Genomic DNA, 23458 nt, shown 5'->3' on the forward strand with positions numbered 1-23458 from the left:
TCCACTCACCAAATGCTGCCGCGGAAGGGCAGCTCCCTGAGCGCAGCACAGGGCCCTCGGTGTGATGGCCCCGGCAGCAGCGGTGGCACCACGGCACCGGGGCTGCACGCCCGGCGCTGGCAGCGGGCACCGGATGGTGCGCACCCACCCTGCTGAGGGGCATCATTGGGCCAGAAGAAATGCGGGTTTACATAAATGAAGGAACCTGTTATGAAAAGCTGTACGGGTTGTCAAGTGACCAGAGTGTAACTGCTGCGTGATTTCTTCCCTGTGGAATTGTCCCAGGATCTCTGAGTTGGGCTCCGGCACAAACACCTCCACTTATTTATCTTCTTTTTTCAACTTTATTTACATCTTCAGTTACAGCTATCCCAGAAGCCTTTTCAGCCTTCTTTGTATCAACTTCAGTCACTGCTAAAATATTTTCATTTTACCAGGTAAATTTAGGACCAGCTGATGTTTTAGACACATTACAGATTAGATCGATGGTGCCATTTTCTGCGCCAATTTGTCCCGTGTATTTAATTTCTCAGCTGTATTTAACCGCTGTCAATAGTGCATCATGCTAACATAACACACAATGCCCTGGGTGTAGAAGAGATCACCACAGTGTTTTTCAGCTGTATTTTTAGCAGGAGGTTTTTGCTTATGAAATAAACTTTCTCGTGAAGCACGTAGAGAGACAACGCAAAGTCAAGCAAAATCCAAGGTCATTTGGCTTCATTGGCTTCACAGCTGATTTTTCAACCTACTGAACAAATGGAGCCTGCTCTATTTTCAGCACTAGAGCTGCCAGTGTTGTTAATAGACATTGTTCTCCAGGGAAATAAGTAGCAATAGAAGGGCAATTATTTTGACAGGACAGAGGTTAGAAACTGGGTAAGTCCTGGTATTCACCATGAAACCTGTTCATTCCAGCTTCACTTGAAAATACTGTTTAAACACAATCCCGCATTCCACTTTTGACATAATGGTAGGAGGTACGCTCGTGCAATTTAGAAGTAAAAATCCCTTTTGTTCCCAAACAACAAAACACAGGGACATTTGGGAAAGTCTGACCAAGTCTTGATTGAACAAGAATCTGTGATTACTTTTCCTAGCAATCGTTACGTTTTACAATGCTGAGCCACTGTGCAGCGATTTATGGTTCCAAGGAGCTTTATACACGTTTACTGTTGTGCTGTGAGGAGTTAACGACTCCCACAATCCCTCAAGATGCTCAGGGTTTTACCTCTAAATCATGTTTGTGAGGGACTGTTGGGTTCAGGGGTTGCACCTCGCTGGCACAGCGTGTACTGGCCCTGGTGTGGGAAAACACAGAAAATACACGTATCTGAGGCTACAAGTGTCTCTCCAACACCCCCAAAGGAGTAATTGTGTGATCAGCAGGAACCGGCGTGTAACACACGTGAGGATGAGATTAAGACATAAAATTCAAATGCGCAGCTAAAGACTGAAAAGGGCCGACAACCCGGCCGGCAGCGTGCTCGTGGGGGTACGCAGCCTCGTCCCAGCGCTCATGTTCCACCTCAGGTAAACCAAGGAGCTTCTTACTCATCTGCTTTGCGAGATGTCCTTCAATTTTGTTGTCGTTTTATGGAAGCAGAGATCCTTTATCCTAGCAAGAGATCATCACCTTTTGGGAGCAGCCTGCCGGGGCCGGGGCCGCCTTCCCAGCTGTTTAAGCATCAACACCGCCTGCAGTCCGTGCTTCAAAGACAGGCGGTGTACAAAACACTTGCAGGGAAACATGCCCAGCAGCGGGCTCGACAGTAAACACAGCTGCTAAAGGGGAGTTCAACGCGCCCGCAGAAGAAGGCGCTGAGGTCCTTTCAGACGAGGATGAGCCCGTCCCAAACGCCGCTGCAGCCCGCCTGCACTTACGGGCCCCGGGCCAAAGGCAGCGGCGCCCCCCGGCCGCTGCACGCCCCCGCCTCGCTCCCGGCCCGGGGGGCGCGGGGGAAGGCGGCCGCCCCCGGAGCGAGGCGCCCCCGGGGCGGGCAGAGCCGGAGCCGCCCCGCGCGGGGCCAGCGGCCGGGGGGGCGCTGCCCCGGGCCGGTCCGGCGGGGGGACGGGGCCGGGCCGGGCCCGAGGCGGCCGGGGGGCCGCGGGGGGCGGCGGCGGCGGCGCCGCGGGGCCCCGGAGGGCTCCGGCGGGGCGGGCGGGGCCGGGGCGGGGCGCGGCGGCGGCGGAAGGGCCCGGCCCGGGCCGGCCTCGGGGCGCAGCGCCCGCGGACCGCGCGGCCGGCGGGCACCGGCAGGTACGGGCAGGTACGGGCAGGGGCCGGGGCCGGGGCCGGGGGCCGGGGGCCGCCAGCACTGCTGCCGCTGCCCAGCGTGGACGCGGCGCCCCGGCCCGACGGCTGCCGGCGGCGGTCCCGAGGCGGGTGCTGTCGGGGCCGGCGGCGCGGGGCGGCCCCGGGAGAGGCGAAGCCGCCGTCGGGGCGCGGGGCCCGGGCACGACGCGATGGCAGCGCGGGGGGGGCACCGAAGCTCCCGGTCCTGCGGCGCCCCGGGACGGCCGAGCCCGACGGGACCGCGCGGGGCGGGGGCGCTCGGAGCGAGGCTGCCCGGGGCGTTCGGTGCCGCGGCAGCGCTGGGCTCTTAGCCGGGTGCTGCTGCCTCTTGCGTAAAGGATGTGGTTTACCGTCCTGACGGGGTAACATCGCTCACAGAGGGAGAGAGCTCAGTACGGTTCTTTGCTGATGGTTTTGAGGAATGCAGAGCTTCCACGGTCGTGGTGCCTCGCGGTGAGGAGCTCGCAGGGACAGCCCCGAAGCCATCCGACCTTCTCTTGCTTCGGCAGCATCGGCGCAGGTTATCATGCCGGTCGGGTGTTCTGGACGCACTTATTGTGCAGTCAGGTGTAGTTGTTCTTATTTAACCTCTGTTTACACAGGGCCTTCATACCTTAATCTCCCTGATAAGAGGCATGGAAGCAGCCCGCAACTTTCTGAATGTTTCACTGTCCGTTTCCCTTGTTCTGGGAAAGGTGCCAGCCGCCCCGCGCTGCTGCTTCCCGGGGTGCCGACAGAGGATGCTCCCTGTCCGGGACACTGCCTGTTGCAGAATCGGAGAGCTGCGTTTGGGGAGGAGCCACCGAGGGGTTTTGCTCCTCCGCGTTCAAGGATCCGTGCTGATCGTTGCACAAGCAGCAGGTGTAACTCTCAGCAACGTGACCTTAGTGGCGAGTGGGGAGTAAGGCTTCTCAGTGCCCTAGGAGACAGCAACATTATGGGAAATCCAGGCTTTGCGGGCAGGGAAAGAAGGGATGGAGCATCTGACATACAGTGCAGAAAGTCAGGCAGATGCTTTCTGAGCTTCCAGTGCTGCGTGTGGCATCGCGCGGAGCCAGCAAAGCAAAGCGCCCGCTGGGCACTCTGTGCCCCCTGCCTCAGGGGGGCTTTCACCACACAGTGACACCTCGCTGCTCCGCTGTTCCTTTTATCTGCCATCCTGTAAACTTGTGGTATGATAAAAAACTTCCCTCTAAGCTGCAAAAGTACCATTAGCTAGCATAACCATCTTCTCTAGGAAAACAAGGCTGGTTGTTTTACTGCAGTCTTTTCATATGGCTCTAGAGGAGATGGCATACGAGCAGCTGATGATCAAAGAGTTATGACTATTGTGTGTCTCAGTAGCGAAAGTACGGAATAATTGCAGTATCGGGCTGGTACTGCTGGGGTGGTTTTACAGCCCAGGTATCACCTGCAGTCTCCAGGAGCGTGCCGAGTTTTGCTTATGTCTTTATTTCCTGTAAATGGTAACTGCCCCAGGAAAACCCTGGAGGAGATTAAACACAGTCAACACGATAATTTCGTAATGTGGAAGTCTGATCTCACCGGTAAGGTGGAGGAGTTTCACCCGGGACGATGCTAGGAGTAAGGCCGGACTCGTGGCCCTTGGGGGAAGGTGAGGACACCCGCGCAGCGCAGAGCACAGCGCTCTCGGGCCCGCGCAGGCTGCCTTCGGGACAGCCTCGGTCAGCACGCAGCTGCGGTGCTGCCAGGAGAAGGGCTCGGGGCGGCCGTGCACCGCAGAGGGCTCATGTCCCTGGGAGCAGGTCCTGGAAGTGCTCCCAGGGGCGCCAGGCTCACGGACAGGTGCCAGCGGCAGAGCCGCGGTGCTTCGGTCACCGGGCACGCCGCGAGGCGCAGCCCTGCCGAGCCCCGGGGAGCCGCGGAGCAGCCGCAGCGTGCGGTTACAGGTGGCTGAGGGGAACACGAAGTCTGCTCCTATCGGCGTGTTAGAGGGGAAGCCTGCAAATCAGCAGTGCGACGATAAAAAACGCAAACGAGGAAAAGGAGCAGGGCAGCCCAACGGGTGTGCGTTCCCCTGCCCTGACTGGGGCCGTGGGAGGGGAACGGTTCTCCTGGGAGGGAACCCCTGCAGCAGCTGGGAGCTGCCGTGTTTCTGGGGTCCCTGAGCTTGCACACAGCATAAATACCGGGGCTGGGGGGCAGCAGCAGGGACAGGGCTTTGTGAGCATTTGCTCAGCACCCGCAGCTTTGGGGGAAGCACCTCAGTGCCGTGGGCTCCGCGCGCCTCCGCGGCCCCTGCCCTGCTGCAGCCCTGCCACCTTCCTCGGAGAGGGTTGTGCGAGGGGGTCTCAATTACCTGAACCAGGCCAGCAGCTTTGACATTGAGGAAAAAATGGTTTGAATCAGTTTACAACGTATCTAAAAACTATTTCAATTTCATTTTCCACAGTATGGCCTGAGTGTAACTTAAAAATGAGAAAATGCTGCACTTTAGCACAGTGTTTTTATGAGTGCTGAGCTGAAGACATAAAGCAAACTGCAAGGTTTTCTAATCTTTGCTTAAAACTGATTTGAATGTGGTCTTCTTTTCCTATGGCAGTATTTTCCCACTGCTATTGCTAGCAAGAAAAGGACACTCTTAAAGTTGGTAAATGGAAATAAGTTCAAGATGGAGAATAAATGTGTGAGTGACTCCTGCAGAACCGAACAAAGATAAAGGCAGGTTCAAAACTGGCCATTGAGCAACTTTAGTCAGACACGAAACTTTTATTCTGCGTGCGCTCCTCATACCGCACGTACACATCTCAACATTGTCATCAGGAAAAAATTGTTAAGATTCAGGATTAGGAAACAATATTAAAAATAATAACTTCTGGTGTTCTCAGCTTGATGTGCAGCTGATGGAGCTGTGCACCAAGCGCCTGGGATCCCCTCTAGCAGGTTTCAGAAAGCCCAGGCTCCCCGCGCAGCCAGTGCAGTGTGTCAGCAGGAAAGCAAACAGATTGCAGGGCATGCAGCCAGTCAGGTCCAGCAGGGCTGGATTTTGCCCAGCAAAGTGTAGGTGTGTTTTAAATTTTAATCTAATCTAAATCTTTTATTGGATTTCTTAAAAGGTGGAAAATATTTACTAGTTTGCTTTGCTGGTCTCTCTGCCTTTAAGTGTATTTTGACTGTATTGTTTATAAATCAGACGTGTCTTGGTGCCTGTGACTTGAGCCCGGTACTGAGTACTGCTCATTACTGAAATATTGCTATATTATTTCAGTACTACTTCTTCTAGGATGCTGTGATATACACAGCATTTATCTTGAATTCTATTCCCCGACAATTGAAGTCTGAAGAATTTTCTAAGTAGCTGACTCTGTTCTGTTTTGAAATCCTGCCTCAGGATATTAAGATTTAGTAACACAAATTCTCGCCTTAAAAATAGCAGCACAAAATGTTCTATTTACTCACAACATGAATGTAAAATATGCAGCATCTCTCACATGAGCCATAGAAACATACCGATACTATCTTAAAGACAAAGGAATTTGGTGGGAAAAAAACATCTATTGTTCTTCCTCTGGCGGGCAACATGTACTTAACAGCATTCTTGGTCTGGGAAAGACACTGCAGTTTCTAAGTCCTGTCCCCCTTTGGCATTCTGGCACACTGGAATACTTTTTCCTCACCCATTTTAAGAAAAACTCTCTTAAGCCCCGTGTTAGCTGGAACACTACGCACGGTTAGCCTGAATGCAACACGAAAGCAGGACGTGTTTCCGTGTGTGAGCGCTTGGTCCATCCAGCACTGACAAAGCCTTCAGATGCTGTTGGGCTGCAGCAGCAACAGCGCTTGTGGCTTTTTACAGTGACCTGGGTGATACTTGGAGGCAAAACACCGCCCCTCCTCCCAGGGAAACCCATTACAGACTAACTTGAAATGACAGAGGCTTGGGGATTCGAAGCCATTTTCGCACAGGGCTGCCCGTCCGTCCGCCCCAACAGGAGGGGCCCCGCCGAGGACAGCTGATGGTGGTGGTGGGAGGAAGCCCAGGGCCAGGGCAGCTCCTGCTGCTGTCCCGGCGCCGTGTGCCCACCTGGGTACAGCACAGCCATCCTCCCCAGGGATGGGAAGGATGTGTACAGAGCTGGGGCTCTGTACCCTACCGCCAGGCACAGAAACCTCACGCAGGCCCGAGCAGCTTACCTCCCGTGGGGCTGAGAGGGGCACGGCCGCATCCACCACTTTTGGAACTGCAAAGCAGAAGTCCCCCCTTACACCCTCTCAAGAATCTGGGGCTGTTTCTCTGTCACAGCCTGACACGAGGAGCTCCAGCTCCATGTTTCTCTGGGGCTACAAACCAGGGCCTTTATCACGTAACTCTGCTGTTCTGCCCTGCTGGCAGCACCGCTGGGCTTGGCCTGCTGCGAAGCCCTGCTTCTCCAAGCAGCTGGTCTGATCTCTCTTTCCTGCTTGCAGACACCAGGATGAATGTGAAGAAGTACTTTGTCCGGGCCCTGCACCGCCTCCAGAAGGGCCCTGGCTACACCTACAAGGAGCTGCTGGTCTGGTACTGCGACAACACCAACACGCACGGCCCCAAGCGCATCATCAAGGAGGGGCCGAAGAAGAAAGTCATCTGGTTTTTCTTAACGTTGCTCTTCGCGTCTCTGGTCTTCTGGCAGTGGGGTATCCTCATTAACACGTACCTCTCCTACAACGTCACGTCATCGCTCTCTATCGGCTTCAAGACTATGAAGTTCCCAGCAGTCACGGTCTGCAACGCCAACCCCTTCAAGTAAGTTTTCCCTTGCCTGATTTATACAGTTGCACATGAACACACGCAGTTACAGCACAAGATACACGGGTCTGTTCCTGTCTCAGGTATCACATTAGGAGCAGCAGTGAAAATTACCCTTTGACTCACCAAGTGGCGCTAAAAAACAAACAAATGAGAACAATATAAAAACAAATGGCTCAGATCCAAAGAAGGGGTTGTGTGCTTGCGAGTTTGTCTGTTTCTCATTACTGTATCAGCTAATCTAATAATGGTTATTGCCTCCCTGTAAACTTTCCCTGGCTCAGAGAAAACTTGAAGTTCAACTAACTTGTCACAATCAAAATCAGCCTCGTGATCTCTCCCCACAATTCCTTTCTTTCTTTTTCCTCACCGTGAACATACCTCTTATCGCATACACTCCAGCCATTAAGAGCAAGTTAAACAGTGCTATCTGCTGTGAGATACAGTAACATAATTATAATTTCAAAGGAGCAACTGATCTTTGCTAGAGTTGCTTCAAATTTATATCCACGCAGTAGTGTAGTGCAAGGTGAGATGCTCTCGACTGAGACACAGGGATTTGTTGTTTTTTCTCTCTGGTTGCAAGAGTTGTTTTGTGTAAACTGCAGTGAATTGCTGAAATACAACAAACGCAGTCCTGTGCCGACAGGCTGTGAGTGCAGCAGGTTTGCCAGCGAAGGACTCTGTTTATCTCTAGATGATTTTACACCCAGCTGCTGGGAGACGCGGCGCCCAGCTGGCTGTGCTGTGCAGAGCCTCGCGCTGCCGTGCAGTACATCTCCTGCATCTCCCCGCAGCTGTGGGCCCCACACGGGCCTGGCGCTGCGGCGTGACGGATCCTTGCCACCTCCCGAGCGCCCTTACGCCAGCTGGTGCCCGCCTGTCGCCCTGCAGGTACTCGGAGGTGAAGCATTTGCTGAAAGAGCTGGACAAGCTGATCGAGGCGGCTCTGGAGAGGATCCTGCAGCCCACGCATGGGGACACCATCACACCCCTGCTGCTGAACGGCAGCGACAATGCCTCTGAGGGGCTGGATCTGGCACTCTGGAACCAGATTCCACTGGTGCTCATTGATGAGCATGACAAGGACAACCCTGTCATCGTGGAGATCTTTGAGACCAACAGGACCGCTCCAGGGAACGGGACCTCTCCAGGGAACGGGACCGCTCTAGAGAACGGGACGGCTCCAGGGAACGGGACGGCTCCAGGGAACGGGACCACTGCTGCTCCTCCTGCCCCATCCAACACCACATCCGAAGAGAAGAAGTACAAGCTGGCAGTGAAGCTGGTAAGAGGCGGTGCGGTGGTGACAGCATCTCCGCCACGGGGAGGGCAGGGCGCAGCCGCAGCGGGTGTGGGCAGGGCACTGCCTGTCCCCTGCGCCACGCAGCAGCCTCCAGCCAGGGGCTGCCCGCTGCACCAGGGCAGGGCGAAGGCGGGGGCTCTGCCTGCCACCTCCACGCCTTCCTCTGCTCCCACACCCAAAGTGCTGGGGAGAGGCTGCGGCCACTTCCCCTGCCCAGCGCCCGCTGCAGGGGCACGGTGGGGGCACGCAGTGGCCTTGCTTCCCCTCGTCCTCTTCTCCCATGGCCTCAGTCAGGCAGTGTTACAGGCCAAGACCTTGGAAGCTGAGGCAACTGCAGCCTTCAAGAATTGAGCAAAACATGGTATTTTCTGTAAGCATGGTGAGGTAACCTCTGGGACTGATGGAGAATCTGTCCAGCTGGGAAATGTCCCTGGGAAAGGGACCCCGATCTAGTGGGCAGCACCTAGCTGGAACTAGATGATCTTTAAGGTCCCTTCCAACCTAAGCCAGTCTCTGTGGTATCATTCTCTGACCCACCTGTTGAGCACGTTCAGATGTGGCCGCCGTTTCCTCAGCTCCTGCCTGGCCACAGCTTTGGCTCCCGCAGGCACAGTGGACAGGGGTGGCACGGGGTAGGAGCTGACTGTGTGTGTCTCCAGTGCAGCCACCAGGGCTCCAACAACTGCACCTACAGGAACTTCACCAGTGCAGCACAGGCGGTGACGGAGTGGTACATCCTGCAGTCCACCAGCATCCTCTCCAAAGTCCCACTGCAAGAAAGAATCAGGATGGGCTACCAGGCAGAAGACATGATCCTGGCGTGTCTCTACGGGGCTGAACCCTGCAACTACAAGTAGGTACACACTGAGCCCTTCCTGGCACATCAGGAGTGGCGCAGGATGCTGAAGGCAAGACAGCTCTTTTATTGTTGTTTTCTAGTTTTTAAAGTATATATGGGTCCTTAAGGCTAACAGCATTTCCCAGATGGTTTCTGGATGTGATCCTGGCTGAAACAGGGTATTTTGGGATAGTGGCTTGGGTTTTAGTTTGGATGGGCCATTTTGCTCATGATGTATTGAGGCTAGCAGCACCGACAAGACCTTCACTAGGAACTTAGCAATAATCACTGCCAGCTCAGGTGCTGAGTCAGCAAAGATACACAGCCCTCAGTTACACCTTACCTTTTTACGCAAGGCTCTGAGAAATGCATTTTATCCATCACTGTTTCTTGCGAATGCCAAATTCATATATACAGTTTTGAGAAACTCGAGTGCACAGCAGCAACCCAGGCTTCAAGGAGTCCTGCCAGCAATACCACTTCTGCAAAGAAGGCAATAGAGAATTAGTATCAAAGAATGAGATATAACACAAGCCAAAGCCTGTTACTATAGCTCAGATCAAGCCAGTATTTTTGGTCTCATCTGCATGGCAGGCTATTCTTTTCCATTACAACAGAGCATTATCCTCAACAGCTGTGTCTCGGTACATGTCAGTACCTGGCTTTTCTTTGTTTCCAACAGCAGATTGATTGAAATTACATCAGCTGAAATTTCTATTCAAGTGTTCAACAAATGAAGCAATTTAAAGTGAATCCCAGAGCTAGCTGCCAAAAACCAGTCTCACCACATCCGTTATTTGATAACCCTTTAGTTCTCCCTGAGAGTCACAGTTTTATGCGCATGATTCTTCCAGGAATTTCACCCAAATCTATCACCCAGACCACGGTAACTGCTACATCTTTAACTGGGGCATGGACAAAGAGGCTTTGAATTCTTCCAACCCTGGAGCCGAATTTGGTAAGAGAAAGCTCCACTAAAGAAGGAGTTAAAGGAACAGAAGTGCTGGGAATTACTCTGTCTCTCAATGGCAATTTCTGTTATCTGTAACAGATTTGTAATTTCTTTTTCTCTAGAGCACTACAGCAGGGATTAACTGTTTTCCAGAGGGTATAAGCCCCCAGAAGGGAAATCTGTTGCATAGAGAGAAGTAATGACTACAGTTAGCAGAAGTGTAACATCTGGATAGAGATATTTCCATTCTGTGCATTTGCCATCATGCGTATTTATACACATGTAACACTGCTGTGACAGGCAGACTTGGGTTCTTCCCCCAAGGACTGCAGATTTCTGTGCACAGTGAGAGGAAAAGATGCTCAGGTGGTTTTTTGTTGTTGTTTGTTTGTTTGTTTAACAAAGACTTGAATTTTGATGCCATTCCTGTTCAGAATATTTTGTTTGGTGCCACAGGGCTGAAGCTGATTCTGGACATCAGCCAGCAGGACTATATCCCCTACCTGTCATCTGCTGCTGGGGCACGGCTGATGCTGCATCAACAGAAGAGCTTCCCATTTCTTAAGGATCAGGGCATCTATGCGATGGCTGGGACGGAAACCTCCATTGGCGTGTTGGTGGTATGTGTGGCATTCCTCTAGAGCAGATTGTCTAAGAATAATGTTATCTGATGGGACTGCAACCAAGTCTGTTTTAAGTCTTGGCTGAACTGGCTCAAACCAAAAGAGTCAAGGCGTACTCTAGCTATGGGCTGGAAAAGTTTATGGAGACTTTTATGTAACTGTCCTGGCAAAGTGCTTTATTAAAGCCAAAATATTGAGCCCAGGTCATTGTTCCCTCCTCTCACACTATGTCAGAGGTTCCTTGCTAACACATGCTGTTGGCATGTCACTCCAGAGCCCAAGTTTCGGCTGGCAGCTCTGGTCAGGGCACCCACTCTGGGCCCCTGGTCCTCCCAGAGCAGAGGTACCAGAGCACAAGATGACAGCGGTTCTCTGAGGTTTTTTCAAAGCCAGCAGGGAATATGGGAATTACAGAATCTCTGGAAAAGTAGCCCCAGGTGCCCAGGGGAGCAATAACTACACGTTTGCTGTCTTGGTTTTCTTTCAGGATGAACTAGAGCGGATGGGCTATCCCTACAGTGACTGTACCATGAATGGGTCTGATGTCCCTGTAAAAAACCTTTACAGTGAATACAATACTTCCTACTCCATACAGGTAAAACATGGTTTTAAATCAAACAAAGATGTTTAGGGGAAGTCTTCAAAGCAGTTACAGATTTTGACTGACATGTCAGGTTACTGGAGGCTCAGCAATGATAAGGAAGGAAGCATAACCTAGGCACAGGAACCTTCTTTTATGGTAATAAATCAAAACTCAAGTCTGAACACGCAGTAGCCCCAGGTTTGGAAACAATCCAGTGGAACCAATGCAAATAACTCTGTGTTGCAGGATCAAAACCTAATGATGTAATTATTAAAAGTTACCTCAAACTATTAGGAATATTGCTTTGGCAGACAACACAATTTAGTGTAATATACAGTCTTCATTCTTGTTCCAAAGCAGCTCACATAGCAAGGAAGTGGTATTAGTAGTTATTTTTGCCTTATCCAGGTATGAAGTTTGTTTCATTTTGAGAGGGATAAAAACAGGCATTGCTGTAATTTTCTCAAAAGCCGTAACACAGAAAGTCCCCCAGGATCTCTGTTGTTACGTAGGACCCTGATACAGGCAACATACCAGCAGAGTGCTGATTTGCGGACCAAAAAGCAAAATATTTTTACCTTCACATATGACCACGGTTTAAAGCTGGTCTCGTCGGACACTGCTGCCTCAGAGCTCAGCTCCCCCCACGGAAGGTTCCCTCTCACCCTGAAAACACATCAAAGCGAGAGGAGGCGAGCCAGGTGTCCCCAGTCCCATTAACACACGCAGGCTCTTTGGTGTTGCTGCCCCCCCGGCCCCCGAGCAGCCCCAAGGGCCTGGCCCCGACAGGCTCCTGAAAGGGTCGGTGCCTCGCTAGTGCTGCAAGTGCCGGCCGCCTGCCACTTCAGCTTTCTCCTTCCAGAGGTCCTTTAAAAGAATAACTGATCCTGCCGTGTCACTGAGGCAGTTAATTTCTTTTCAGCTGTGAGAATATCGTCTTCTACAATTTCCATGCTTGGCTGAAATCTTTTAATTATAAGATCAGCTGCAAGGGGTGGACATGCAATCATTACCCGTGTTCAACACACTAACTTCTTTAAACTCCCGGGATTATTGAGCAGTCAGCACACCCTCACGTGCCGCTGTAACAGTGCCAGCATTGCTGCCCAGGTGACTGCAGTGCTAGGAGGCTTTGCTGAGACCGCAGCGCGACAGCTTTTCACGAAGCAGGATGCCTCCTGCTGCTCCGGATGCTCTGGGAGGATGACAGCTGTTTGGATAACTGTCGTGCTCCTGGTTTTAACCACGCTGCTGCTCTGCTGCCCTAAGGTGCAAAGCAGCTTGTACTTTGTGTACGCGCATAATAGTGCTACTGCCCTGACAGGGATAAACACACAGGAGGGATCCCTCTCCTGAACACACCTCTTCTTTTTTAATCCTTCTCTCTTTAAGAGAACTACGTCAATTTTTACACTGAGAAGGGCTGCTTATTTTGTACAGGAAGTGAAGACAGACCTTTGTCTTTTCTTCACTTTAAAATTGGGATGAGAAAGTTGAGTGTTTGTAAACCTTGAATCTGTAATAAAAATATAGTGTAAACATTAAACACTGGTTAATTTGTAACAGGCTATAACATAAGGGAGAAACATTTCTTAGGGGTGAGATCTAGCAATAAAGAAAACACCAAAAACGTTTTTGGGGTTATTTACAAATGACTGAAGAATACATCTCAGACAAGTTGAAGGGGTTTGGTCTAGCAGGCTTTTCGCGTTTCTGCCTTTATATAATTATAACAATTGGACCACTTTACCCTACTTTTTAAGATGCTTGTATAATGTTTAAGCAAATACTTGAAATGATTGCATTATTACTTAAAAGTTGCTAAACGCTGACCAGGGAACTATGTCCGCATAATTCGTGTCACTTCAGAGACCTCTCAGCAAAACCAGGCTTTTTTTATCACTCCATGATTATAGTGAATTCCATAAGCATTTCGTGTTACATAGACATTCTCTGACTGTCCTACCTAGCTGAAACTGTTAAATTCAATTATCTTCTCATAGACTTTGTTATTGCTTTGTGCATTGTTTCATGAAAAATCCCACTCCAATCTCTGATGATTAACTTCATGCCTCGCTGAGCTAATGGCAGTGTTGCAGCCCTGGATCGCATGCTGTCGGAGCTGCAGCTGTAATCCCTTCAAGGAGAGAAACAGATGCACAGATAAGATAATTCAGATTTCTAAAGCCTGCTCTTTTTGTTGGAAGTATTTTTAAAGTCTTGGCTTTAAAGTGGAAACCAACCCTTTGTCAATATGTGATATAAAACCTGGAGACAACAGCTGTGTCTATGCATAAAATAGAACATTTTTATTCCTTTTTGGAAACTTTATATTGCTTCCATGAAACCCTAAAATAATTAAGAATTGAGCAGTTTCCTGTGCGGCTGGGAGCAGGCATTTAGCTCCCTTCTACTCCTGCGAGGTGAATTACCCACGTTAACTTGCCACTACAGTTTAGCTTAAAAACCAGAGTAGTAGTAAAAATGCAACATAAAGAGAAATGTAATTGCAGTGCAGCTATAAACATGATAGCTTATTCAGCAACCTCTTCTTTCCATTGGAATCACTACGTTATGACAGACCACAAACACAGTGCTGCCTGAGGGGCTGCCACATTGTGCTGCAGCACCCGGAGATGCTTGGCACAGGCTGGAGGAGCATCTCTGTAGGATGGCTCTCACGGCAGAGGCAGCTTTCTCTCTGTATGGAGCTACAAAACCTTCTACTCGGTGCAAGAGAGCCCCTGTAAGGAATGTGCCTGGGAGCAGGCTAATTCTCATAGCAAACACAGACAGCAGCAACACAGAGATCACCAGGGAAGTACACCCCACTTCTAAGCAGCTCCCTCTTCCCTTTTTTCAGGCTTGCCTGCGTTCCTGTTTCCAAAATCACATGGCTGAAATCTGTGGATGTGGTCACTATATATTTCCTTTACCTGAAGGGGTGACTTACTGCAACAACGACGATAACCCAGGCTGGGGTAAGAGCACGAACAAAGCTAACTGTACGGCCTTCCCAGGGCACTGCCATGCAGGAGGGAGGGACTGGACACGCATTTTATCGCTATTGAGAAATTAAAATTGAATCTATGAAATGAATATAATCCAGTAAGTGGGGTTCTTATCTAAACAGAAGCTTCGTTTTTTTGTTTTCACCGAACAGCATACTGCTATTCATCACTGAGATCAAGTATAAGACAGAGACAAATTTGCATTGACTCTTGTAAGGAAACATGCAAGTAAGTACTTCAACTATTTCTGGCAGCTGTAGAGGTGAAAAGAATCCTGCATTTTGTCTCCCATCAATTCTGACCCCCTTAAAATTGCAGAAAACTGAGTGGGGTTGCTTATCTGAATGAGAACTGAAGTTCCAGTGACTTCTGTGTTAACGTTCTTTCCCCCTTCTTTCTAGTGACACGCAGTATAAAATGACCATCTCTATGGCAGACTGGCCATCTGAAGCTTCAGAGGTAACACTGATTTCTTGTTTTGAAACAGCCATTAATAACTACCTGTTCTTAACCACATGAATCACTCAGTACTTTTAGAGTTAATGTCCAGGTAGCAAGGGCCTCTTTGCTAAATTACACATTTTCAGCATGCAGACAGAGCCTAACCCCAGAGCATGAGGCACGAGGGGTGACAACCCCGCAGCAGCATGAGCAAAGCTGAGTGACCACGCTCCCCTGCCAGGCGAGTGCAGGCAGGGCATGGCACAGACTTTCCTCCTACGAGATTGCTGGCACGGCACAGGGCACGAGTGCTTACCTTCATCCCTGCCTCGCACACGCCGCCTGGTCGGGGTCTGCAGTGCACTCGCTGGGAGCTGTTGCCTTGAAGCTTCGTGCCGTTGGGAGCAGACAGCAGCCAGGAACGGGGCCACCTTCCCACAACACGAGGGTGGTGGAGGCTGGAGGTGCAGTCAGGTCTCGTGGGCTCCCTGAAGAGAGAACAAACACTTGTTTGGACCATGCACTAAACACTCAGGATTACCCGGCATCAATGCTAGGTGTGCAGCCTTGCCTCTTGCCACCGCCATGCACCGGAGGCCCTTGCTGTCCTGCTGGCTCACTGTCACACAGCACGCCGTGCCCGCAGCGTGAGAGGAACGCCTGGCATCCTCCAGGCGGGCAGCGTAGTTCCTAAGGCAAACCCTGTTAGGTACAGTGTGCCTCGTGACATGGAATCGGTTGTAACTGATTTCAAAGGAGATTTCAGACATGCACTGTGATTCAATTTATTCCAGCACATGGCCACCAAGGACTTCACACAGAGCCCTTACAGAAAAACTTTATCTTAACAATAATCTCTAATCCTGAACTGATAAAATGACAGCAGCATGACTCTGCTATCGCTGCATAAATGCAGCCACACCAGAAGTGTGCTTGAGCAAAGGCATCTACAAGTTGCCAAATGCAGGAGTTAGGAATGGGTAAATACGCACCATCTTCTGCCACAAGCTCCTGTTAATTGCCTTTGCCTCCTTCTAAGCACATCAGACGAGTGCCTTATGAACTCGCCACGTTAAACCAGGATGCCCCTGCAGCCCGACACCATCTGTGAATGCAAAGTCAGAGTCAGTGAAGGCAGCATGGTGACGTGTTGTAACCCCTGCACAAACCACCGAGTGGGAGCAGGATGGAGGCCACTCAGCAAACACGTTACTCAATGTTTTGTCGTGCTTTTAATCCAATAGAGCTGGATTAAAACAGGACTATTCAGGACAGGTTTCTTACTTCCCTGGGTTCCTGCCCTGGCAAGTGCTTAGGCAGGATGCTGCTTTTCTGTTCTGAATAAGTTCTGTTTCCCTAGGACTGGATTTTCCATATTTTGTCTTATGAAAGGGACATGTCAACAAATGTGACTCTGGACAGGTAAGCGAAAAGCACAACCTCTGTATCTTCTCTGTCAAGCCTGCTAACATTAGTTTAACACGTGCCTTGGCCATCAGCCAGAGCGCACACTGCTAATGCAGAAGGTAGAACGAGATTTGGCACACGCTTGCCTGGAAAATACATGAAGCAAGAAACGCACCTTGCGCACATCCTCACAGTAACAAAGGGGGTCAGACACAACTGCGAACGTGGAGTTAAATTAACGTGAACATGAGCTGTGTTTCCAGTTGGTCCCATACAGCAGCCCAGAAGCTCTAAAGTGATGAACTGCAAGGGATCAGCTCCTGTAGTGCTGCGGTCGTCCCTTTATACTTATGCCTCCAAATTGCCAACAGCAGCAGCAGCAGGAGGGGGTTACACCAAAAACAGGGTAGCTGATGAGTTATCCCTTGATAACCTAAACCCTGAGTTGGGGGAAGAAAGGAATGGGCAGATTTGGGAAGCACAGGCAGCTCCCGTGGCATTCGTTGCTCAGCATGCCTGAAAAGCCAGTTCTTGCAGAGGCCGAGGAGCCTTGCGTTAACCCACGTATTGCAACACAGCCTGGGCTGGTACAAAGCTCCAACCGGGTCCTGCCCTTATGCCAGGCCCTAAAAACAAATCAGAGCAAAACAAAAAGAAGATGCTTAACTTCAGGTCGGTGAGCAAACACCTCGCTAGCACCACCCAGCCTCGCCAGCACGCTCCGTGTGCGCCCTGGCTGGCTGCTGAGGGCAGAAACAGAGCCTGGGTTCCTGCCGCCCTAGGGCTGTCGCAGGATGCGGCTGCTCTGTCCCTGCGGCCGGAGCACAAGCAGCGCGGCGCTCGGGAGGCTTCAGACCAACTAAGGCAGCTGGAAAAAAACCACAGCAGGCAGCCCTGGAGAAGGTTCCGGGTGTGCAAGTGCTTTTGCAGGAGCAGAGCCACGTCCTCCCCCCAGCACGTGTTCTGCAGTGGGGAACGCTTCTCGGCTTCTCCCCGCAGCAGGCAGAGGTTCCCGCTGTTAGGGCTGGGAGCAGCCCTCCCCTGCGCAGCTGGGGGTGCGTGCCCGCGGGACTCCCACAGCGTGGATTTGCTCTGAACTCCCGTCCTGTGTTACAGGAACGGCATCATCAAGCTGAACATCTACTTCCAGGAATACAACTACCGCACGATCTCGGAGTCTGCTGCCACGACGGTGAGTGCCCCGCGCTCGCTTCGTGCGGTGCCGCCGCGGGGCTGCCACGAGCTCGGCACCAGAGCCCAGGGAGTGGCAGCAGCCGGGCCCCACGTCACCTCTCTGTCCCGCTCTCCTGCCTGCAGATTGTTTGGCTGCTGTCGAGCCTGGGAGGCCAGTTCGGGTTCTGGATGGGCGGCTCCGTGCTGTGCCTCATAGAGTTCGGGGAAATCATCATAGACTCCCTGTGGATCACCGTTATCAACGTCATCGGCTGGTGCAAAGGCCTGAAGCAGAAGCGGGCGCAGGCGCGGTACCCGGACGCACCGCCCACGGTGTCGGAGCTGGTGGAGGCTCACACGAACCTGGGCTTCCAGCACGAGGAGGCCGGCGCTGTCCCCAGCCACGGCACCCCGCGGGGCGAGGCGCTGCCCCTCGAGCCCGGCACCCCGCCGCCCAACTACGACTCGCTGCGCGTGCGGCCGCTGGACGCCGTGGGCCTGGACAGCGATGCAGAGACCGAGTAAGCAGCGCGCCCGCTGCCCCCCGCGGACTGAGCTGCTGCTGCCGTGCTCGGTTCACAGCTCGCTGAGCAGCCCCCAATGCTTTGGCAAAATCAGGAAGGAGCCAAAAGCCCTCGCTCTCCTCCCCTCCCCTAAAATGTTCACTGTGAAGAAGCTCTATAATAAATCCTGCAATAAATCTCAGAGTCTGCGTCAGGCTCTGACTTTAGCACACAGAGCTTGTATGAATCGACTGGTGATACAATAACCCACTGTTTCTCTCTGATGAGCAGCCATGCGCACAGGCATGTGTGGAGCTCTTCCTCGTGGGCAGCTTGGAGGATGCAGAGCTCCTGGGTCTGCCCAAGGGTCTGCGGTGCCAGAGGCACGAGGAAGCAGCGCTGCGAGGCAGCAGTGCTAGGAAGGGACCCAGGAGCCCTCCAAGGTGCAAGAGCAGGAACTGTCACGGCCCGTTGGACAGAGACTGCAGTTTGTGCTGCAAGTGTGTGCTGCATTACGGGCCGAGCCAGATCTGCAGGGCCCCAGACTGCTTTTGACTAGAGATCACCGTATTTCCACGTCTAATGACTCTGATGTAAACAGAGTGAAAAGAACATCCTTTTGCTGCTTGGAGGCTTGCACGCTCTGTAGTCTGTTTGCTGCTCAGGAGTTGTTAATGCTCGCCCTGAGGTGAGCACACCGGTTAATGTGTGTCAGAGATACGTACTCCAGACTTGATAAAGCTTCAGGCGCGGAGAGGAAGTGCCAAGCCATTTACAGTACCATTCCTGGCAATAAATAAACAAATTAATTGAAAAGTCTCCTTTAGAGAGGTTCCTGTTGGCAGAGGGTGGAGCTCAGCCTGGCAGGGTGCTGAGCAGCATCTCACAGGGCAGAGGGCGAGGGGCTGCACTCATCCGACCTCGCTGCTGCATGCACTGGGTGCTGAGCCCAGGGCACTGGCACCGGGCTGCTGGCACCACGCGTTCCTAGGAGGCTCCGTGCCCATCGCAGCCACGCTGAGGATCTGCGTTACTGAAGTACTTGTGCAAAACTTCAAGAGGAAACATGATCGTGTGGTTAAATCACAGGACTGGGAACTTGATGTCCTGGGCATCGTTCCCGGCGTGGCATGACGGCTGCGGGTCCCGGGGCAGCCGGTCCCAGTGCTGTCCTTCCTTGTGGGTCCCAGTGCATTCCCCGCGGGTGGGTGCGAAGGAGGGTCCCGTCCCCCTCGGGGTGCTGGGGGCTCTCACAGCACGCCGTGCTTAGTGGCAGCGTGCCGAGGGATTTGCACTGCTCGCGGGTGGATGCTGCCAGCGCCCACAGCAGCAGCAGCGCGCCCAGCTGCTCACAACCACCAGGACGGCACCCGCATGCCTCCAGCGCTGCCCCTGCACGGGGACAGTGGGCACCGAGTGCCCCGCAGCACAGCTGGCGGCAGCAGCCCCCATGGCTGATCCCCCCACGTTCAGACAAGGGCACAGCACCAAGCACCGCATCTTATGCGCACTGAGCAATGAACCGTGACAACCGCAGGGCCAGACTGGGTAGGGATGAGATGCTGGCCTGGACAAAATCATCTCTCTAAGGGTCCCCTGTTCTGGGTGAGAAACAGGAGTGCCTGCTTTCCCCCAGTTTTTGTTCCTGCTGTTTGCACTGCCTATTGTCTGTGTTTCTGCTAGGCGGAAGGTTCCTGGCCTGCACACGCACAGGTGAAAGCACGGGTTAGAAAAGCAAAGCCTTTAATTTGGTTTATTAAATTCCTGGAGCCTTTCATTATAATCTGTCTTTAAAGTAGGAGCCTGTTACAGGTTACCTCGTTTGCACAGGCTAGAACCAGTTACCATTGCCCACGGTCTTTCTGCTTACATTTCCTTTTCTGCGCATATCAACAAACAAGGTAAGATACAGAGGGACAGATTTACCTTGACTAATTGTCTGGAGCATGAAGTCATCAAGTGTTCAAATTACAAATCACTTCCACGACATGAGTTTCTTTCAGCTGCTTAAGGGACAAGGCAGCAATGAATCTCCAGGGCCAGGGGTTGCAGTGGTAAACGAATGGGGGCTGCAGACTGCCACCACCACAGGAACCTCCCTTGAAGTTACTCACAGGTGGTACAAAGGACATAAGCAAGAACCTGAAAAGTTGAAGGGAGCAGGTATATAAAAACCAAACACCATCACCAGTTTTCAGGAATTTTATATCTTTCTTTCATTAGAATGCTACAGCTGCCAGTCCCAATGTCACAGAAGGAAAAGGAGAATCAAACCTATCAACTGCATTTTGGTTATTCTATTTACTCCACAAGACACTTGCAATTATGAGAGAATGAGCTTTTGCTTCCTACTACTCCAGTCAACTGGGGACAATAGCTTCTTTGGTGAGGCTGCACTGTCACTACCTATTTCTTCTCTGCAAGGAACCTCTACGTTCAAAATTCTTTGAAAAACTCAAACCCTTAATGACTGGTGGATTGCTTGTCTAAGGCTGCAGTTGCAGTTACAACACAATGTGCTGGAATATTTGTAGCCTTCATTTTCAAAAGACTTGATTCATGAATTTTTTAAACTTTATGATTAGCTCCAAAAAATAATGGCAATTTACAATGAAGTTTTGATTTTCTACTACTTCTGATATCTACAAGTTTTACAGACGTTTTCCAGTTTCACTTGGTGATTCCCAGAACAAGACACTTCACCACTGTCTTTGAATTAAACTCCAATTCTTAAATAACAAAACAACGCCAGGGGACAGAATTACAAGGAAACACACCAACTGCGATGCCAGCAGCTGCCACTGGCAGGCAGGTTTCTGTATGCTGAAGCCATTCCGCTTTAGCGATCACGTTCTTGGTACATTTGTTTTTCTGGTGTTGGTCTTGGTGTTCCATTTACGTAACTTCCTAACCATTCCACTTGAACCAGCTAGTATTTTAAAATGGCCTTTTATGGTGCCTGGTACAATTCCTCCAGAAGTTTTGCCTCAGATAATAACAACACATGATAACCTTCCATATATGAAGCGGACAACAGATTTGCTATGTTACATCAGAAAAAGAAAAGGACACTTTAATCCTCCAGCACCAGACTCCGAGTGAATTTGAACAGGTAAGTCAGAACTCAGTAAGCAGAATTCATCCCCCAGCTCCAGCCTCCAGGGCAGGTAAGCAACCTCACCTGCCTCTGATTCCGACTAGTGGAAAAGCAGGGGTAGTTTACAGTCACCTGCAGCCAAAGAATACCTAAAATAAGGGATATGAGGAATAAAGATTTAGGGTGCACCTTCTTAGAATGTCCGCTGGCTGCCCCAGACCTGTATTTGTTGGTTCCCCAACCAAGAGCCTGCGAACACGGCTGCTCCAGGCCACCAGTGGCATTGTGCAAGCGGGCGCTGTAAGGAAGCCGTCTGGGGACAGCCAGAGCTCAGCAAGTGAAAACAACCGCAGTGATAGGGCAGATGAAAGGTGGTTAGGAAACTTGCTACAGACAGAGGAATCCAGTTCTTACACGAGTTGTCCTAGACTTTTCAACTCCTCGCTTCCCTTCTCCCGAAAGGAATGCTCGTCTTACCGAACGCTGCAGAGCCATGGCCTGGCTCCTGCACGGAAACGGAGAGCCCCTGTGCGGTGGCGGTGCTTCATCCCGCGACAGCTGACCCAGAAACAAGCAACTGACGCCCTCCCCCACCAACCCGTAGTCACAGACCAGCCCATACTTCCCTTGACGAAGACCTCCAAATGATTTTGCAAGTGAAAAAACACTGCCCCATCCAGAAGAGGCAATGCAGCCATGTGCCTGGGCTCATGCAGTAAGCCACCAGGAGAGCTGAGAACAAGAACCTGGGCATGTGTTCCTGTGCTCTCCCCAGCAGACGTTACCAACATCACTTCCAAGAGACCCGGTCGCAGGGGAACCCAAACAGCTGTCCATACAAAGAGACACTGCAAAGGGACGCCAGGCACTGCTTTGCAGGGCAGAACCACTGAGAACCACCTGGGCCTGCTCCTGGTGCTGCTGAAATAACGGGATCCAGGAGGAGCTGGCAGCAGCGAGACATCAGGCAGGCAGCCCTCCTGTGCAGCCCCCCGCGGGTTCCATCCCGGGGGTGCCCTGTGCCGCCTGCACAGCAGAGCAGTGACACGCAGAAGAGGCAGCACCAGGTCTCAGCGAGGAGCTGGCAGAGCAGCCCGCGGCCTCCAGCGCCTCAAACCTTTAGCCCCAGCTGGGTGCCTGCCCAGGGCTATCTGCCCTGTGAACTGCAGTAACAGTGAGCAAGAACAGCTTCAAAAATCCTCACTTTCTAGTTACAAGCCAGGAAAAGGGTGGGAGAGGCGCAAACAATGAGATTCACCCCTCTCACACCTATGGTAAATTGGAACAGCATGTACTTTGGCAGGACATGGACAGTTTACTATTCCAGTTACTGCTGGTTTATAGAGGGCGTCTGACAACTAATAAAAGTGGAAAGTGTCTTGGGTACTTGACTTAGGCTCTTTACTAGTTTAGCTCTTTCCCAAATGTACTGATTGCCACACACAGATAATCGTATGTATGCAACACTTTTTTTGCTGTAGCAGTAGTGCGGCCATAGGAAGACTCAGCTGTGCCCCGCACGGGACTGGGCGAAGAGCTGTCCAGGGGCAAGGCGTCACAAGTCACAGCAAAACACGACACCCGAGAAGTCCCGGCTCAATACAGCACCAAATTTCCCATTCATTTGCAGATTTTTTAATAGTCTTTCCATACTCACAAACAAAAATAACAACCATCTAACTGAGAACAGTGCCAAGAAAAAAAATGCAGAAAACTATTTTAATTTTCTGTTCTGAAATGTTTTAGGTTCCAAAATTTGCAAAGTCTAAAAACTGTTTATAAAACACCCTTCCTCTCCTCACCTACCCAAACTAAATTTTTGGCAGTAAAACATGACCAAAGTCCAGATGAGAACAGCAAAGGAACCCAATTTTACCCCCTAAACACACCTGGTAAAAATAAGCCTGTATCTGCATGTTACACGTGTGCTATAGAACACACAAAAAAAGGTGTTGGTGCGACAGAAACAGACGGTGGACTGCTGAGAAAAAGCAGCAGATTTGACAGTCACGGCAGCTAAGCACACAGTCACCAGGGGAGATGTGTCAGACTGAAGAGTCCCAAAAGGGGCCACCACAAACGTAGCAATGCTGGGACAACAAGCAATAGCTGTTAAAAAAAGAGGCTGCCAGGGAAAACAGTCAAAAACAAAAGACAGCAAAGAGATTTGTGGATCAAGCCAAACACTGATCAGAGCAACCTGAACCAAGTTAAAGAAAGAGGCAAAAATAGGGGTACTGGGAAAAAATTACTTACCCAAGGCATCTGGTGTTGAAAAGAGGAGAAAATGGTAGAATCATATAAAGACAAGGAAGAGATTTTCTCCTCCTCCAGAACAGGAGAGTTTGCATGTAAGGTTTTATAGAGCACAGTTTATACAGCTGGCATTACAGTTTTAGGACCTCATTGTGTTTTGCCCAGTTTTCTCATTAACAAAAAGCTGTGGAAGTTCTGGAAGTGTACTTAGGCTAGCCAAGA

At 51.3% G+C, this 23458-nt stretch overlaps 1 protein-coding gene across 3 annotated transcripts; it reads left to right on the top strand.

Annotated features, from left to right (window-relative positions):
- Positions 1 to 2176: 2176 nt before the first annotated feature.
- Positions 2177 to 18702, top strand: SCNN1B (sodium channel epithelial 1 subunit beta). 3 transcript variants are annotated; one of them, XM_035563274.2, is made up of 13 exons: positions 2177 to 2260; positions 6725 to 7043; positions 7941 to 8334; positions 9012 to 9205; positions 10045 to 10148; positions 10599 to 10762; positions 11253 to 11360; positions 14212 to 14329; positions 14512 to 14587; positions 14761 to 14818; positions 16161 to 16222; positions 17324 to 17399; positions 17525 to 18702. In XM_035563274.2, exons 2-13 carry the CDS (start codon positions 6733 to 6735, stop codon positions 17903 to 17905), a joined length of 2046 nt encoding a protein of 681 aa, XP_035419167.1. In that variant the 5' UTR covers positions 2177 to 2260; positions 6725 to 6732; the 3' UTR covers positions 17906 to 18702. The 3 variants fall into 3 exon arrangements, with proteins under 3 accessions (XP_035419167.1, XP_050569692.1, XP_035419166.1); XM_050713735.1 differs by having other exon boundaries at positions 2190 to 2270; XM_035563273.2 differs by lacking the exon at positions 2177 to 2260 and adding an exon at positions 2540 to 2816.
- The last annotated feature ends 4756 nt before the right edge of the window (positions 18703 to 23458 follow it).

Source organism: Cygnus atratus, chromosome 15, assembly GCF_013377495.2.
Source record: "Cygnus atratus isolate AKBS03 ecotype Queensland, Australia chromosome 15, CAtr_DNAZoo_HiC_assembly, whole genome shotgun sequence".
NCBI classification, from domain to species: Eukaryota; Metazoa; Chordata; class Aves; order Anseriformes; family Anatidae; genus Cygnus; species Cygnus atratus.